This window comes from Chelon labrosus, assembly GCF_963514085.1.
Source record: "Chelon labrosus genome assembly, chromosome: 24".
Taxonomy (NCBI): Eukaryota; Metazoa; Chordata; class Actinopteri; order Mugiliformes; family Mugilidae; genus Chelon; species Chelon labrosus.
In genome coordinates, this window is record NC_140357.1 from 13,972,881 (window position 1) to 13,992,324 (window position 19,444).

The window sequence follows — 19,444 nt, forward strand, 5'->3', positions numbered from 1 at the left end:
TTCCGTGTGGACGGGCCCTGTGTCTCCATCCACCTTGAAGCACTGTGCTGATCAAATGTCTTCAGTGTTCACGGATATATTCAACATCTCACTGAAGTCATGACACGTGCCAGCTTGCTTCAAGGCCTCCACCATCATCCCAGTCCCCAAAAAGCCAAGGACGACTGGTCTCCATGACGACCGCCCTGTTGCCCTGACATCGGTTGTGATGAAGTCTTTTGAGCGCCTTGTGCTTTCTCACCTCAAGGATTTAACAGACCCATTCCTGGACCCCCTGCAGTTCGCCTACAGATCAAACAGATCTGTGGATGACGCCGTCAACCTGTCCCTCCACCTCATCCTCCAGCACCTGGACTCCCCCAGATCATATGCCAGGGTCCTGTTTGTGGATTTCAGCTCAGCCTTCAACACGGTCGTTCCGTCTGTGCTACAGGACAAACTCTCCCAGCTGACCGTGCCTGACTCCATCTGCAGGTGGATCACAGACTTCCTGTCTGACAGGAGGCAGCTTGTGAGGCTGGAAAACACATCTCAGACTCCCGTACCATCAGCACGGGTTCCCCTCAAGGCTGTGTCCTTTCTCCTCTGCTCTTCTCCCTGTACACCAACAGCTGCACCTCCAGTCACGAGTCTGTCAAGCTCCTGAAGTTTGCGGATGACACCACCCTCATTGGGCTCATCTCAGGTGGAGATGAGAGCGCCTACAGATTGGAGATTGACTGTTTGGTGACTTGGTGCAGCTGCCACAACCTGGAGCTGAACGCCTCCAAGACAGTGGAGATGATCGTGGACTACAGGAAGAACACAGCCCCACACCTCCCCATCATCCTCTCTGACTCTACAGTCAACACTGTGGACTCCTTCTGTTTCCTGGGCACCATCATGTCCCAGGACCTCAAATGGGAGCTGAACATCAGCGCCCTAATTAAAAAAGCACAGCAGAGGATGTACTTCCTGCAGCAGCTGAAGAAATTCAACCTGCCAAAAACAATGATGGTTGACTTGTCCACTGCCATCATTGAGTCCATCACCAACTCCATCACCACCTGGTACGCTGCAGCCTCTGCTAAGGACAAGAGCAGACTGCAGCGTGTCATTCACTCTGCAGAGAAGGTGATTGGCTGCAGTCTGACGTCTCTAGACCAGCTGTACGCTTCCAGGACTCTGAAGCAGCTAAGATTGTGTCTGATCCCTCTCACCCTGGACACAGACTATTTAACAGACTCTCCTCTGGCAGACGGCTGAGATCCATCGAGTGTAGGACCACTCACATGACATTATTTTTTTATTTTATGCGTAATGGGTGCAACAGCAGCAAAACAAATTCCTTGTATGTACAAACATGCTTGGCAATAAAGTCTTTTCTGATTCTGAATTAGTACTGTGTACAGTTACAGAATAGACTTACTGGGAACATGGCTATCAAATGTGTTGACACACAGTTCTGGGTGTAGATGGAAATTTCCTTGTCTCATTTGTGAAGATTTGGGGGGCCCAGCAATGCTTCTATGGACTATACACCCTTCAATACTTATGGACTGTGGACATTTGATCCTGTACTGTGGCCATGAGAGACTTTAGTAAAGAAAGAAACAGAATAGATTATCAAGATAGTACAACCTCATCATCCTGTAAAATAACTAAATGTGATGTGTGTCATACATAGCTGTTTACTTAGCCTTTCATCAAGTGTTCAACAGTTGAGAGTAAGAAAATGTTTGGCAACATTTCTTTTAGTGTGGGAGGGTCTTGGCCTAGATATAAATATTGTTATTTCATTTACATCTTAATAGTTTTCATTTTCATTTAGAAGCCAGAGAGCCAAGGCAGTATGTTATTTAAGTTGTATTTTAATTTTATTTATATTTTGCGTGACTTGGATTGAGGTCAGAGGTCAGGTGATGTCACTGCCAGGCAGAGAGTAGAAGGGGCAGATATTTGTTTGTTTTATGTTTGTGTGCTTCACAAGAATGTGTATGGTAAAAAAAGAAACGGATGTAGAGCCAGGAAAAATAAAGTTACAGAACAGAGACGATATCTCTACTTGAGAGTGAGACAACAACACCAGAGGACAGACTGCTGTTAATAATGGACAGAATTGACTGCCCTATACTTGGAAAGACCTCTTTAAAAAGTGAGGAGGGACAGCGTCACAGGGAGATCCTGATGGCTTAATATGGGCAACCACATCTTCTAAAAACAACAGAGACACCGACTCAAACTTCTCAAACACAGCAGAGCAAGGAACAGGGTCAGAAGGGTCAGATGTAGGAGCTGAGATGAGAGACCTCACAGTAGCAACCTTATCAGTGAAAAAGTTCAGTTCAAGTTTGCTATTGAACATTTCAGGGGATGTCTCAGTGCAAACAGGCTGTGGGCCATTAAGAACAGTGTTAATGGTTTTAAATAACACACCTGGGTTGTGATGGTTGGACTCCATCAGTTTTACCAAGTGTTCCCTTTTGGCCTCTTTAACAGTGTTCTGGTAATGTCTCCAACAGTCCTTCAGGATCTGGAAAGAAACCTGCAGAAAGACCGTGAGAGAGAGCAAGGTCTAATGTGGGACCAGACACACCTGTCGCTAAAAGTTCAACCAGAGCGCTGCAGTCACCGGCACCCATCCAAGTCTCTGTCACACAGAGGAAATCCAGGCCACGGGAGCTGTAGAAATCCATCAGGATAAAGGTTTTGTTCACCAGTCATCTGGTGTTCACCAGGTCAATCCTGGCAGGAGCTGGAGTCTGTGGTTCAGTGGATCAGGGGTCCTGGGACAGCGTCTTATTGATGTGTGTTGACATGAATAGTTGTCTGAATGTTGTGCTGACGTTTGGATGATGTCTGTAGAAGGCTGACATGATGAAGATCCACAATAACACAAGGACAAAGTCACTCTACTCATTTTAGAGAACAGCTGATTGATCAGGACACATTTCAGACCTCAACACATCTGATTGATCATCAATCATTTCATCTTTTATTCTTTATTCAGATTGAGTCACTGCAGTTTGTCAGAGATCAGCTGTGATTATCTGGTCCCAGCTCTGAAGTCCAACCCCTCCCATCTGAAACATCTGGACCTGAGTGGAAACAAAGACCTGAAGGATTCAGGAGTGAAACAGCTGTGTGGTTTTCTGGAGAGTCCAGTCTGTAGACTGGAGACTCTGAGGTCAGTTCACTGTCTGTTACTGTTGTAGATCTGGTATGTTTAATCACCAACTGAATCAACTCAACTCAACTTTATTTATAGAGCACTTTAAAAACAACCACAGCTGAAACAAAGTGCTGTACATAGGTAAGAATAAGAACAGAAGACATAAGACAAACAATTAAAAACAATAAAAACACTAAAAGCACTAAACTAGAGCAGGGTCTCATGCTGGGTTGAAAGACAACGAATAAAAATGGGTTTTTAGACAAGTTTTAAAAATGGACAGTGAGGGGTCTTGTCTGATGTGCAGTGGTAGATGGTTCTATAGTTTGGGAGCAGCAACAGAAAAAGCTCTGTCCCCTCTGAGCTTAGACCTCAGTACCTCTAGGAGCAGCTGATCAGCTGACCTGAGACACCCAGCAGAAGTGTAAGGATGGAGAAGCTCAGAGAGGTAAGGTGGAGCCAGACCATTTAAAGATTCAAAGGCAAATAAAAGAATCTTCAAATGAACTCTAAAATGCACAGGCAGCCAGTGGAGGGAGGCCAGAATGGGAGTTATGTGCTCCCTCTTACGTCCTCCAGTTAAGAGACCAGCAGCAGCATTCTGGACCAACTGGAGACGTACGAGGGACGACTGGCTGAGCCCAAAATAAAGAAGGTTACAGTAATCCAGCTGAGATGTGATGAAGGCATGGATTACTGTCTCAAAGTGCTGATGAGTCAGAAAGGGCTTCACCTTTACCAGCCTCCTAAGGTGAAAAAAGCTGGACTTAACCACTGCACCAATTTGTTGATCCACTTTAAAATCACTGTCCATCTTAAAACCCAAGTTTGAGACTGCTGGCTTTACATAAGATGACAAGGGGCCCAAATCAACAGGGAGGGGTTCACAAAAGCCACTGGGACCAAACACCATCACTTCTGTTTTATTTTCATTAACATTTAAAAAGTTCAAGACCATCCAGGTTTTAATGTCTTCAAGACACAACAGGAGTGGTTTGAGTGAGAAGGCATCCTTCTTCTTTAGTGGCACATATATCTGACTATCGTCAGCATAACAGTGAAAGGAAATACCATGCTTTCTAAAGATGGAACCCAGAGGCAGTAGATACAATGAAAAAAGCAGGGGCCCTAAAACTGAACCCTGTGGAACCCCATATGACAGCGGAGCAGAGCAGGAATCAGAACCACCAAGGCTGACACACATAGTCCTGTCTGCCAGATAAGACCTGAGCCAATCCAGAGCACTACCACAAATGTCCACTAGGTGTTGTAACTGAGCCACTAAGATGTTATGGTCCACAGGGTCAAAGGCTGCTGTCAGGTCCAGCAGGACAAGAATAACAAAGTCACCAGAGTCATTTACCAGGAGGATGTCATTAAAAACTCTTAACAAAGCTGACTCTGTGCTATGCAGTGTTTAAAACCAGACTGAAAGACCTCCAAGACATCATGCTCATCCAGAAAAGATTTGAACTGAGCATCAACAACTTTCTCCAAGATATTTGAGATAAAAGGCAGCTTGGAGATGGGTCTGAAATTGACCAGCACACTGAGATGGAGGCCAGGTTTCTTAATCAGGGGTTGAACCACTGCATGTTTAAAACTGAGGGGAACAACACCAGAGGACAGACTGCTGTTAATAATGGACTGAACTGACTGCCCTATACTTGGAAAGACCTCTTTAAGAAGTGAGGAGGGACAGCGTCACAGGGAGATCCTGATGGCTTAATATGGGCAACCGCATCTTCTAAAAACAACAGAGACACAGACTCAAACTTCTCAAACACAGCAGAGCAAGGAACAGGGTCAGAAGGGTCAGATGTAGGAGCTGAGATGAGAGACCTCACAGTAGCAACCTTATCAATAAAAAAGTTCAGGAAGCTATTGAACATTTCAGGGGATGTCTCAGTGCAAACAGGCTGTGGGGCATTAAGAACAGTGTCAATGGTTTTAAATAACACACCTGGGTTGTGATGGTTGGACTCCATCAGTTTTACCAAGTGTTCCCTTTTGGCCTCTTTAACAGTGTTCTGGTAATGTCTCCAACAGTCCTTCAGGATCTGGAAAGAAACCTGCAGAAAGACCGTGAGAGAGAACAAGGTCTAATGTGGGACCAGACACACGCTGCACCAAATTAAAAGAGTCAATAATGTTTAAAAAGTCCTTCACCAACGGCTTATCAGGACAACACACATGAATATTAAAATCTCCAATAAAAAGGACACCATCATACTTAGGCATCATTTCAGCCAGAAGATCAGAAAAGTCATTAATGAAGTCCTTATTGTATTTGGGGGGTCGGTAAATGACAGCGTACAGCACCGGGTCAGAGCGACCCACCTCAAATAAGGTGGCTTCAAAGCTGGAGATTGAAGATGAGACAGAACGCTGCTTCCATTTAAAAGCATTGATGTAAACAGTAGCTGTTCCTCCACCACGACCCCATGTCTATGGGGAGTTGAAATAAGAACAACCTGTCGCTAAAAGTTCAACCAGAGCGCTGCAGTCACCGGCACCCATCCAAGTCTCTGTCACACAGAGGAAATCCAGGCCACGGGAGCTGTAGAAATCCATCAGGATAAATGTTTTGTTCACCAGTCATCTGGTGTTCACCAGGTCAATCCTGGCAGGAGCTGGAGTCTGTGGTTCAGTGGATCAGGGGTCCTGGGACAGCGTCTTATTGATGTGTGTTGACATGAATAGTTGTCTGAATGTTGTGCTGACGTTTGGATGATGTCTGTAGAAGGCTGACATCTTTTATTCTTTATTCAGGTTGGGTTACTGCAGTTTCTCAGAGATCAGCTGTGATTCTCTGGGACCAGCTCTGAAGTCCAACCCCTCCCATCTGAAAAACCTGGACCTCAGTAGCAACTACGACCTGAAGGATTCAGGAGTGAAGCAGCTGTGTGGTTTTCTGGAGAGTCCAGACTGTAGACTGGAGATTCTGAGGTCAGTTCACTGTCTGTTACTGTTGTAGATCTGATATGTTTAATCACCAACTGAATCAACTCAGCTCAACTTTATTTATAGAGCACTTTAAAAACAACCACAGCTGAAACAAAGTACTGTACATAGGTAAGAATAAGAACAGAAGACATAAGACAAACAATTAAAAACAATAAAAACACTAAAAGCACTAAACTAGAGCAGGGTCTCTTGCTGGGTTGAAAGCCAAGGAATAAAAATGGGTTTTAAGAAAAGTTTTAAAAATGGACAGTGAGGGGCCTTGTCTGATGTGCAGTGGTAGATGGTTCTATATCAACTTTATTGCCAAGCATGTTGTACATACAGGTGCTGGTCATATAATTAGAATATCATGAAAAAGTTGATTTATTTCAGTAATTCCATTCAAAAAGTGAAACTTGTACAATGTATACATTCATTTCACACAGACTGATATATTTCAAGTGTTTATTTCTTTCAATTTTGATGATTATAAGTGACAACTAATGAAAACCCCAAATTCAGTATCTCAGAAAATTAGAATATTGTGAAAAGGTTCAATATTGAAGACACCTGGTGCCACACTCTAATCAGCTAATTAACTCAAAACACCTGCAAAGGCCTTTAAATGGTCTCTCAGTCTAGTTCTGCAGGCTACACAATCATGGGGAAGACTGCTGACTTGACAGTTGTCCAAAAGACGACCATTGACACTTTGCACAAGGAGGGCAAGACACAAAAGGTCATTGCTAAAGAGGCTGGCTGTTCACAGAGCTCTGTGTCCAAGCACATTAATAGACAGGCGAAGGGAAGGAAAAGATGTGGTAGAAAAAAGTGTACAAGCAATAGGGATAACCGCACCCTGGAGAGGATTGTGAAACAAAACCCATTCAAAAATGTGGGGGAGATTCACAAAGAGTGGACTGCAGCTGGAGTCAGTGCTTCAAGAACCACCACGCACAGACGTATGCAAGACATGGGTTTCAGCTGTCGCATTCCTTGTGTCAAGCCACTCTTGAACAAGACACAGCATCAGAAGCGTCTCGCCTGGGCTAAAGACAAAAAGGACTGGACTGCTGCTGACTGGTCCAAAGTTATGTTCTCCGATGAAAGTAAATTTTTGCATTTCTTTTGGAAATCAAGGTCCCAGAGTCTGGAGGAAGAGAGGAGAGGCACAGAATTCACGTTGCTTGAAGTCCAGTGTAAAGTATCCACAGTCAGTGATGGTTTGGGGTGCCATGTCATCTGCTGGTGTTGGTCCACTTTGTTTTCTGAGGTCCAAGGTCAACGCAGCCGTCTACCAGGAAGTTTTAGAGCACTTCATGCTTCCTGCTGCTGACCAACTTTATGGAGATGCAGATTTCATTTTCCAACAGGACTTGGCACCTGCACACAGTGCCAAAGCTACCAGTACCTGGTTTAAGGACCGTGGTATCCCTGTTCTTGATTGGCCAGCAAACTCGCCTGACCTTAACCCTATAGAAAATCTATGGGGTATTGTGAAGAGGAAGATGCGATATGCCAGACCCAACAATGCAGAAGAGCTGAAGGCCACTATCAGGGCAACCTGGGCACTCATAACACCTGAGCAGTGCCACAGACTGATCGACTCCATGCCACGCCGCATTGCTGCAGTAATTCAGGCAAAAGGAGCCCCAACTAAGTATTGAGTGCTGTACATGCTCATACTTTTCATGTTCATACTTTTCAGTTGGCCAACATTTCTAAAAATCCTTTTTTTGTATTGGTCTTAAGTAATATTCTAATTTTCTGAGATACTGAATTTGGGATTTTCATTAGTTGTCAGTTATAATCATCAAAATTAAAAGAAATAAACACTTGAAATATATCAGTCTGTGTGAAATGAATGTATACATTATACAAGTTTCACTTTTTGAATGGAATTACTGAATGGAATTACTGAAATAAATCAACAAGGAATTTGCTTTGGTCCTACAGAAAAGACCCTGTCACCATTATCGACAGGGTCTCTTGTTGATCCACTTTAAAATCACTGTCCATCTTAAAATCCAAGTTTGAGACTACTGGCTTTGCATAAGATGACAAGGGGGCCAAATCATCAGGGAGGGGTTCACAAAAGCCACTGGGACCAAACACCATCACTTCTGTTTTATTTTCATTAACATTTAAAAAGTTCAAGACCATCCAGGTTTTAATGTCTTCAAGACACAACAGGAGTGGTTTGAGTGAGAAGGCATCCTTCTTCTTTAGTGGCACATATATCTATCGTCAGCATAACAGTGAAAGGAGATACCATGCTTTCTAAAGATGGAACCCAGAGGCAGTAGATACAATGAAAAAAGCAGGGGCCCTAAAACTGAACCCTGTGGAACCCCATATGGCAGTGGAGCGGAACAGGACTCAGAACCACCAAGGCTGACACACATAGTCCTGTCTGCCAGATAAGACCTGAGCCAATCCAGAGCACTACCACAAATGTCCACTAGGTGTTGTAGCTGAGCCACTGAGATGTTATGGTCCACAGGGTCAAAGGCTGCTGTCAGGTCCAGCAGGACAAGAATAACAAAGTCACCAGAGTCATTTACCAGGAGGATGTCATTAAAAACTCTTAACAAAGCTGACTCTGTGCTATGCAGTGTTTAAAACCAGACTGAAAGACCTCCAAGACATCATGCTCATCCAGAAAAGATTTGAACTGAGCATCAACAACTTTCTCCAAGATATTTGAGATAAAAGGCAGCTTGGAGATGGGTCTGAAATTGACCAGCACACTGAGATGGAGGCCAGGTTTCTTAATCAGGGGTTGAACCACTGCATGTTTAAAACTAAGGGGAACAACACCAGAGGACAGACTGCTGTTAATAATGGACAGAACTGACTGCCCTATACTTGGAAAGACCTCTTTAAAAAGTGAGGAGGGACAGCGTCACAGGGAGATCCTGATGGCTTAATATGGGCAACCACATCTTCTAAAAACAACAGAGACACCGACTCAAACTTCTCAAACACAGCAGAGCAAGGAACAGGGTCAGAAGGGTCAGATGTAGGAGCTGAGATGAGAGACCTCACAGTAGCAACCTTATCAGTGAAAAAGTTCAGGAAGCTATTGAACATTTCAGGGGATGTCTCAGTGCAAACAGGCTGTGGGGCATTAAGAACAGTGTCAATGGTTTTAAATAACACACCTGGGTTGTGATGGTTGGACTCCATCAGTTTTACCAAGTGTTCCCTTTTGGCCTCTTTAACAGTGTTCTGGTAATGTCTCCAACAGTCCTTCAGGATCTGGAAAGAAACCTGCAGAAAGACCATGAGAGAGAACAAGGTCTAATGTGGGACCAGACACACACTGCACCAAATTAAAAGAGTCAATAATGTTTAAAAAGTCCTTCACCAACGGCTTATCAGGACAATACACATGAATATTAAAATCTCCAATAAAAAGGACACCATCATACTTAGGCATCATTTCAGCCAGAAGATCAGAAAAGTCATTAATGAAGTCCTTATTGTATTTGGGGGGTTGGTAAATGACAGCGTACAGCACCGGGTCAGAGCGACCCACCTCAAATAAGGTGGCTTCAAAGCTGGAGATTGAAGATGAGACAGTACGCTGCTTCCATTTAAAAGCATTGATGTAAACAGTAGCTGTTCCTCCACCACAACCCCATGTCTGTGGGGAGTTGAAATAAGAACAACCTGTCGCTAAAAGTTCAACCAGAGCGCTGCAGTCACCGGCACCCATCCAAGTCTCTGTCACACAGAGGAAATCCAGGCCACGGGAGCTGTAGAAATCCATCAGGATAAAGGTTTGGTTCACCAGTCATCTGGTGTTCACCAGGTCAATCCTGGCAGGAGCTGGAGTCTGTGGTTCAGTGGATCAGGGGTCCTGGGACAGCGTCTTATTGATGTGTGTTGACATGAATAGTTGTCTGAATGTTGTGCTGACGTTTGGATGATGTCTGTAGAAGGCTGACATGATGAAGATCCACAATAACACAAGGACAAAGTCACTCTACTCATTTTAGAGAACAGCTGATTGATCAGGACACATTTCAGACCTCAACACATCTGATTGATCATCAATCATTTCATCTTTTATTCTTTATTCAGGTTGACTTGGTGCGGTCTGTCAAAGATCAGCTGTGATTATCTGGTCTCAGCTCTGAAGTCCAACCCCTCCCATCTGAAACATCTGGACCTGATTGGAAACAACCTGAAGGATTCAGGAGTGAAGCAGCTTCTTGATCTTGTGAAGAGTCCAGACTATAAACTGGAGACTCTGGAGTGAGTAGAGGGTTCCAGTCAGTCCATGCTGCTTTCATCAGTATTGTCCTAAACACAGTTAGTATCAAAGATCCAGTGTTTCCTGTAAACCTGCAGCTTCTCAGTGAAGCTGTGAGAGGAGAATGGAGACAGGCTTCAGGATTGGACAGAAAGACAGAGAGAGAGACAACAGTCAGCCAATCAGATGAGCCAGAAGCTTGTTGTGATCATGTGTTTGAGTTGATGTGAAGACGACTGTTGTTGTTGTGTTGATGTGTCCAGGAAATAAAGCTGGATTCCAGCTGACAGCCTTCCAAGATGTATAGAGACAGTGGTGGTCATTCATCAGATCTGATCAACAACTGATCACAGCTCTGAGATCAGTCTGACTGAAGCCTGCACATCACAGAACCAGCATTACATTTAGTAACCATGAGCAGAGTCATCACATGTGTCATTAGTTTGATCAGATCTCTTCAATGACAGCCTCCATGTTTATTAGTCAGCTGATCTTTGTTTAAATGGAGCAGCAGTAAATCCATCACTAAAGTGTTGGTGCAGTAATGAAGCGTTCAGGACTCTCAGCAGTTTATTAGTCAAATCTGCAGAGGAAACAGACTTGATGCTAAAAGTCTCTGCAGGTCTGTGTGTGTTCACTCCAACACGTTAACATGAAGCTGAAAGGAAGCTGGCTGAGCTCCACAGCTGCTCCACTGCTGCTCTGAACAGGACTGAAGTCCCTGCTGCTCTTTCTACTGGATGTGATGATGAAGGGAGACTCTGGAAACACTCCTTCACCTCCTCTCTTCTTTCTCCTCCTCTCTACAGGTGGAGGTTATAACACTAAACAGGGCAGTGTGTGTTGTGAGAGGATGAGCTGTGTCCTGGTGAAGCAGCAGCAGCAGCTTCTGTGTTCAGAGAGGATGAGAATCAGACCCATGAACAACTCTGCAAGCAAAATTCTTTCATTTGGTACAGCAACGTGGGGCTGGATTATTCTGGACAATATTTGTCATCATGTTGCTGTTATATTTCTTCACTACCATGCTGAGCAGTGTCCTTAAAACTTTAAATTTAAAATGGTGTTTACATCTGTAGGAGCCATAATTTGATTTACTTATTGATTATTCTGAGTTTGATTTGTTTGGTCTGGTTGCCACGGTGATGTGTGGGTTGTTGGGTCACTTAGGCTATATATGGGTTGGATGACAGGTACTCGGGTGGAGAGAGGTGAGTTTAGGTAGCTGTAATTTTTCTTGACCGCTTTTTGTTTGATTGTTTTGTTACACATCCACAAACAGTACACGTTTCACATCTTATGTGTGTGTGTAACCGAGAAGCCGTTTGAGTAGCTGTTCGTTTCATTTTTTTTGCTTACTAAATAGTTTGAAACTTACTTGGGACTCAGCGTGCTTTGTTTGACAAGCAGCAGCGCGTCGCACATATACAGGACCTATCTACCTCTCAAGCGACTTCAGAAGGACAGGAAAGTCACTATAACATCTACTGTCTTGACTTTAGACTAAATTGTGGTAAAATAGTTGATTAATATAAATGTTTCTGAAACATTAATAAACCTGCAGATGTCCTGTTCCTCCGTGTGTCAGATGATCGTCTCCTTTGAATAATCCTCTAATAAACTTTTACAATGTACATTGCATACTGATTATTTTTACAGTGTATCTTATTATTCCTCATTTTTTAAAGTGTACGTCCTGGCTTAGAATTTCAGTGTATCCTCTACTCTACTCACTTTTTAAAGCGTATCACATTGTCAGTAATTTTTGGCCTGGTGAAAATTTAATTGAATTAATATCAGTCTATTTCCCATGCTTACGTATAAAGGTGTGTCCTAAATAATAATAATAATAATAATAATAATACATTATATTTGTGGGCGCCTTTCAAACACTCAAGGTCACCTTACATAAAACGACATAAGAATAAAACGTAGAATGCCTGGTTGCAAGGTGATTGGTTTGGGCTGAGTGAACCACACAGTCCCATGCTTGTCCATCTTCTCTGGCCAACCGTCTCATATTCTTCTGAGAGGACAGGGTGTATGGTCAATGTTTGTAGGAATCGTTCTCCTGCTTGGTTTTTCCAGGACTCAGCCATCTTTTTCACCAGCTGGGTGTTTGTTCCTACCAGCACAGCAATGTCACCCTCTCTTGGAGGGTCAGGGTATAGCAATGTTAAAGTGTCGGATGTCTGAGGCACTCCAGTGACAGAAGCTGTGAACTCAAGTTGTATAGACAGGTAACCATCATATGGGTATTCATCAGGGCTCAAACCCCATATCTGCAGGTCTTCAAGTGGTTGTACAGGTAAGTGTTTCAGGTAGGTGTCATAAAAACTGTGATTCAAAATGGCCACTTGAGAACCACTGTTGAGGACAGCTCTTGCATACTCTCCTTCTATTTGTACTGGTACATCTGAGATGGGCCCCACCAACCCTGCTGGTAACTGTTTGGTGCTTTGTTTTGTTTGGAATGAACACTGAGTGGAACGTACTCCACACGGAACCGAGGGCCGTTCCTTTACCTGGTCCCCCGGAAGTTTCCCTGCTGTCTGCTGGCTTTGATCAGCTTATGATTCATTTTCCTCAGATCCTCAGGGTTGTTGCACTCTCTCCTGGTATGACCATCTTGTCCACAATTATAGTAAAAGATCCCTGCCGGTAGTGGTCTAGACGATCTCACTCTGGGTGATGCACCTCCTATTATCTGTCGTACAGAACCAGTCTTGACTGTGGTACGTTGCACAAACTATTAAGCTCAGATGTAACTGAGGACTGGGGTACAGTAACATCCAGTTTTCTTCTTCTCTTATATCACACATCAACTGAGAAAATGAAGTGGGATATTCCATTGAGTGGCTCATCCTGACCCACATCTCAACCAACTCTAGGGTGAGTGCACCCTTGATGAACTGTTCTATGCGTGATCAATTCATGTCTGCAGCTCTAATTCCTCCCTTTAAGAGAACATGATGAAGGAGTTTATGGAGGTGATATAGAAAAGCAGAGAGTTTTTCTCCTTCATTCTGATATGTGTGTCTGCTCCACTCTCTGTAGTGCCAAAGGATATGTCAAGAGCTGATCAATAGTCTGTGGCTGTGGGGGTCAATATCAGCTGCAGGCCCTCTTAAGCTCTCCACTATCCGCTGTCTCTTAGCGTCATCACTGCGTTGCCATTCACTAATCATTTGAGTCACTTGTTCCATCTAGACATCGTACTCTTCCTCACCTGGAGGAACAAGTTTCAGACCAGGAAACAGTCTCAACTTTCTGTAGTGAGTCACGTCAGCAGGCTCTTGATTGCGCTTGTCCACTAGTTTACCAATAGCATTCACTAGGTCAAGGTTCACATCTACTTTAGGAGCTCAGTATTCAGCTACAATAGCCAATAGTTCTGCCTTCCTGATGTAGTAGCAAAAACAGCTTTTGGCTGTAGCAGTCTGTGAGGATCCATGAGCAGGTAGGTGATGTAGCAGGATGACCATGATGCTGATAATTGTCCATGATCACACAGGTCCAGCACGCTGAGTCCAGTCCATCCTTACAGGTGATGCAGATCCAGATCTGCATCAAACTTCAGTTGCTCCTCTTTTCCTCCTTCGTCCTTAGTGACAGCCAACACCTGGTGTTTTCAGCTAACCGTTTCCTGGCCAAGACGTTCACGTTTAAAAGTCCATTAAACACTTTTCTACTTTTCAAAAACTAAAAACAAACGTGTGTCACCTGACTGCAGGATGAGAGAGGACTACACGGTAACTTGAACAGAATAAACAAATCACCAAATAGCACTTGCACCACTACGTTAAAGTATCTAAGTCAGTAAAATGCTTCAACACCACGTTAGAACACTTTTCCACCGTACCACAGCACACACCGTTCATCACACACAGGTGAGTCCACAGGTGAGTCCACTCTCACTCACTTTAACTTGAGTCCCACCCACAAAGTCACTTCTGATTGGCCCAGAGTCCATCACTCAACCAAACTTAAAATACGTTAGGCGTGTTCGACTTCATGCAAATCTGTGCAGATCTGACTTGAAGTGATGCATGCTGGGTTGAACAAGTTCATTTTAACCAATCATATTCGAGGTCTATGAGCATGAACAACCCAGCATGCATCACGTCAAGTCAGATCTGCACAGATCTGCATGAAGTCGAACGAGCCTATTGGCTCCTTCTACGGGAAACGGAAAAACGACAATAAAGCAAAGGATTCTGGGACATGTAGTCTTGATTTACTCAGAATCAAAACTCCACTTTACTCTTCCTTACGTCCTCATATTTTTAAGGTCCCCACACATGTTTTGAATGTCAGGTGGGAGAATGTTCCAAAGGCGTGGAGCTGAGTGATTGATTGTCTAGAACCCATGGTGGACAGTCAGGTAGGAGGTGAAATAAGTTGGATGGCTGAGGAGGATCTGGGAGTACGTGAGGGTTTGTATAGTTGGAGACGTTCAGACAGATATGATGGAGCTTGGTTGTGAAGGGTCTTGAAGGTAAGTAGCAGGATCTTGAATTCAATGAGAGATTTTATTAGTAGCCAGTGGAGCTGCTGAAGAACTGGGGTGATGTGGTCCATGGAGGGAGTTCTGGTGATGATACGGGCTGCAGTGTTTTGGACCAGTTGAAGTTTGAGGAGACACTTGGACGATAAACTAAAAATAACAGAGTTGCAGTAGTTGATGTGTGAGGTGACGAGGGCGTGGACAAGAATGGAGGTGGTGTCCTGTGTTAGGGACGAAGACGATTGATGTTGTGGAGGTGGAAGTAAGCGGACCGAGTCACGTTGTCTTCTGACAGATTTCTGCTGACTGACGCTCGTTACCGCGGCAACTTAACCCCACACAACGGTCACTGTCAGTAACTACAACTGTCCACATCCCATAATAGTGACCTTCATTGGCTGCAGTACTTTTTCTATTGGTTGGTGACAGGATGATGTTGTAAAGTGTGAGTCTGCTCTGGGTCAATGTTTATTGTTTATTGATTCATCTGAATATTTTACAGGCTTCTAATGTCGTCACGTAGGTTTTTAGTCTTTGTTGATTAGTTGTGATTGACAACTGGGACGTGCTCTGCCAGCCCCATGGGAATGACATTGACAGCATGACAGACTGCATCACGGACTATATTAACTTCTGTGAGGATACAGTAATCCCTACAAGGACTGTCCGCTGTTATCCGAACAACAAGCCCTGGATCACCAGCCAGCTGAAGGATCTGCTGAACAAGAAGAAGCAGGCCTTCAGATCTGGAGATAAGGACGAGTTGAAGAGGATACAGTGGCAACTCAAGGTCCAGCTGAAGGAGTGTAAGGACGCCTACAGGAGGAAGTTGGAGGTCAAGCTCCAGCAGAACAACACCCGGGACGTGTGGAGGGGCATGAAGCTGATCACTGGCTTCAACATCAAAGCCAAACAACAGGACGGTGGCCCAGACAGAGCCAACGAGCTTAATGTCTTCTTCAATAGATTCACCACTGGACCCCCTGCTGGCCCTCCACCCCCCACCACTCCAGTCTTTACACCCCCCCAGACGGCCAATCAACAACTCACCACTGATCCCTTCCTGCCTATCACCTCTGCTCTCCCCCCTACTCCCACCCCCACTGAGAAGACCAGCCCTATGACTGTGACGCCTGGCCAGGTGAGAAGACAGCTGGAGAGAGTCAAACAAGGCAAGACAGCAGGCCCCGATCGTGTCAACCCCCGGGTCCTGAGGACTTGCGCTTCACAGCTGTCTGGCATCCTGCACTTCATCTTCAACCTGAGTCTGAAGCTGGAAAGGATACCGGTGCTGTGGAAAACATCCTGCATAGTGCCGGTGCCCAAGAAGCCCATCCCATCTGGCCTCAACGACTTCAGACCGGTTGCACTGACGTCACATGTCATGAAGGTCCTGGAGAGACTCGTCCTGGCTCAGCTGAGACCCCTGGTGACCCCTGTCTTGGACCCTCTTCAGTTTGCGTATCAGCCTCATGTTGGTGTGGATGATGCTGTCATCTACCTGCTGCACCGTGCTCACTCTCACCTGGATGGTGGAAAGGGCTCTGTGAGGATCATGTTCTTTGATTTCTCCAGTGCTTTTAACACCATTCAGCCCTTTCTGATGAGTGAGAAGCTGCTCAGGATGGGTGTCAGCTCTTCCATTGTTTCCTGGATTACTGATTACTTGTCTGACAGGCCCCAGTTTGTGCGGCTGGGGGGCTCCCTGTCTGATACTGTTGTCAGTAATGTGGGGGCACCACAGGGGACTGTCCTGTCTCCATTTCTGTTCACTCTCTACACCTCTGATTTCCAGTACAGCTCTGGGTCCTGCCACCTGCAGAAGTTCTCTGATGACTCTGCAGTGGTTGGGTGTATTAGAGATGGACGGGAGGTGGAGTACAGGACACTGATCGCAGACTTTGTGGAGTGGTCCCAGACAAACCACCTACTCCTGAATGTGGACAAGACCAAGGAGCTGGTCATTGACTTCAGGAAGAAGAGGACACCAGTGGAGCCCATCTCCATCCAGGGTCTGGAGGTGGAAGTAGTGGACCATTATAAGTACCTGGGAGTCCACATGAACAGCAGACTGGACTGGAGGGACAACAGTGATGCTGTGTACAAGAAAGGACTGAGTAGACTCTACTTCCTGAGGAAGCTTAGGTCTTTTAACGTGTGCAGCAAGTTGCTGGAGATGTTCTACCAGTCTGTTGTTGAGAGTGCCCTGTACTTTGCTGTGGTTTGTTGGGGGAGCAGCACCAGCAAAAAGGACATAAGTAGGATCGACAAATTGATCCGAAAGGCTGGTCATGTGATTGGCAGTAAGTTGGAGACGTTTGTCTCAGTGAGGGACAGGAGGACACTGGACAAACTGCTCTCCATCATGGACAATCCGTCACATCCACTACACCAGACAATAGAGGGGCAGCGGAGCTCATTCTCCAACAGGCTGATCCAGCTCCGCTCCCACACTGAACGCTACAGGACTACTTTCATACCATTCTCTGTCCAGTTGTACAACAACTCACCTTTCTGTGACAGATAACTCATTGTTATTAATGTTAATGGATACTACTGCACCTTACACCTTACCCTGTATATATAATTTATATTTATATTCTTCCATTTCTTGTACATTTGTTCATATTCTAATATGATAATTTGTACATTTTGGCTTATACTATTTCTATTTTATGTTACTAGATCTTATTCTACTTATTTTTTATTTCTATTTTATTTAACTTAATCTTTTCTTTTTATCTGAGGTTCTTAAGAGTGTGTTTTTTATGACAACTAAGCTACTGTAACCAAGCAATTTCCCTTGTGGATCAATAAAGTTTATCTAAGTCTAAGTCTAAGTCAACTGTGGTTCTATTCACTACTTTAACTTCCTCTTCCTGTTTGTCTTTGGGTATATATTGTGTCTCCTCCTCCAGCAGCTCTCAGAGTGTTTCATGGTTTCACCAGGATCGTGTCTCAGATGATTTTCTCCGTGTCAACCTCCATCTGAAGGTAATGAAGTAGTTTTTAATGTTTTCTTCTTTAAGAGTCAGAGCTGAACGTTTAGAGTCCAGGTGAAGGAGTCTGAACCAGGTTAGAGGCTGGTGATGGTGGTTGAAGGGAAGGTTTAGTTGTTTTAGTGACTGATAGAAATAAAGGCTGTGGACGTCGACAGATGAAAGAAATCAGTCAAACTAAACGGAACGAGACGTTTTTACTCTTCTCTTAAAATGAAACCTGAAAAAGAAATTACTGCCAGCTCATGTGACTATGAACTGATCTATGAAGGAGTGACAGCAGCTACATGTCAGATCAGTTCAGACTGAGGGGGCTCTGCACCAACACTGTGGTTACTTCATGTTTCCTGTTTGTTTCTGAAGCAGGAAGTTTAAATGACCCCACTTCATCCCACAGACCTTCAGCTACCGTTCTCTACTGTATAACAGCTGCTGTCAGATTTACTGTAATGTACTGGATTAAGTGTTTAAATGTTTGACTCTGACCGGTCTGACAGAATATTTTCATGGTGAAGAGATGAAGGTTTTGATGAAAGACAAGACTCTACATGCAGAACATAACTGAACACAATGATTTCACACAGAAACTCCCACTATCAACATCATCCTGTCACCAACAAACAGAAAAAGAGTTAGAGTCAGACTGATGAAATACTACAGTCAATGAATATCATCCATTCATTCATTCATCTTCTGCAACCTCTTGTCCTGTGAAGGGTCATGGGGGTCTGGAGCCTATCCCAGCTGTCATTGGTCTGGAGGGGGGGTCCACCCCGGACAGGTCTCCAGTCTATCCCAGCTGTCATTGGTCTAGAGGGGGGGGGTCCACCCTGGACAGGTCTCCAGTCTATCCCAGCTGTCATTGGTCTAGAGGGGGGTCCACCCTGGACAGGTCTCCAGTCTATCCCAGCTGTCATTGGTCTAGAGGGGGGTGTCCACCCTGGACAGGTCTCCAGTCTATCCCAGCTGTCATTGGTCTAGAGGGGGGTCCACCCTGGACAAGTCTCCAGTCTATCCCAGCTGTCATTGGTCTAGAGGGGGGGTCCACCCTGGACAGGTCTCCAGTCTATCCCAGCTGTCATTGGTCTAGAGGGGGGGTCCACCCTGGACAGGTCTCCAGTCTATCACAGGGCTAACACAGAGAGACACTCACACCTACGGCCAATTTAGAATCACCAATGAACCTAACCAGCATGTCTTTGGACGGTGGGAGGAAGCTGGAGAACCTGGAGAGAACCCACGCAGACACAGGGAGAACATGCAGACTACACACAGAAAGGAACCAGTCGGTCTATGAATATCACTATTATGGGATGTGGACAGCTGTAGTTACTAACAGTGACCACCAGAGGGCAGTGATCATCATAGTAAACTGACTTCATTCAGTTCATTGCTTCATCACCAGCCAACCTGGACATCCTCTTCATGTTTCCAAAGCTCTTCCTGTGAAACATTTGTGCAGGGCTCAGTTGCCATGGTAATGAGCGTCAGTCAGCAGAAGTTTGATTTCAGGAAAATCAATCTAGAACAGGATTTTCCAGTTTCCTCTTTAACTGGTCACAGTTCATGTTGATGGTGAA

The 19,444-nt window shown here is 44.7% G+C and overlaps 1 protein-coding gene across 1 annotated transcript in view; it reads left to right on the forward strand.

The window, feature by feature from the left end:
- Positions 1 to 10,364, forward strand: part of LOC311509578 (NACHT, LRR and PYD domains-containing protein 14-like) — a gene marked incomplete at both ends in the record, with an annotated part of 67,560 nt that extends 57,196 nt beyond the window's left edge. The window contains 2 exons of the mRNA XM_084574810.1: positions 5,924 to 6,100; positions 10,187 to 10,364. Of these exons, the coding sequence (XP_084430936.1) occupies positions 5,924 to 6,100; positions 10,187 to 10,364 (355 nt within the window). The remainder of the gene's footprint in view (positions 1 to 5,923; positions 6,101 to 10,186) is intronic.
- Positions 10,365 to 19,444: the final 9,080 nt, after the last annotated feature.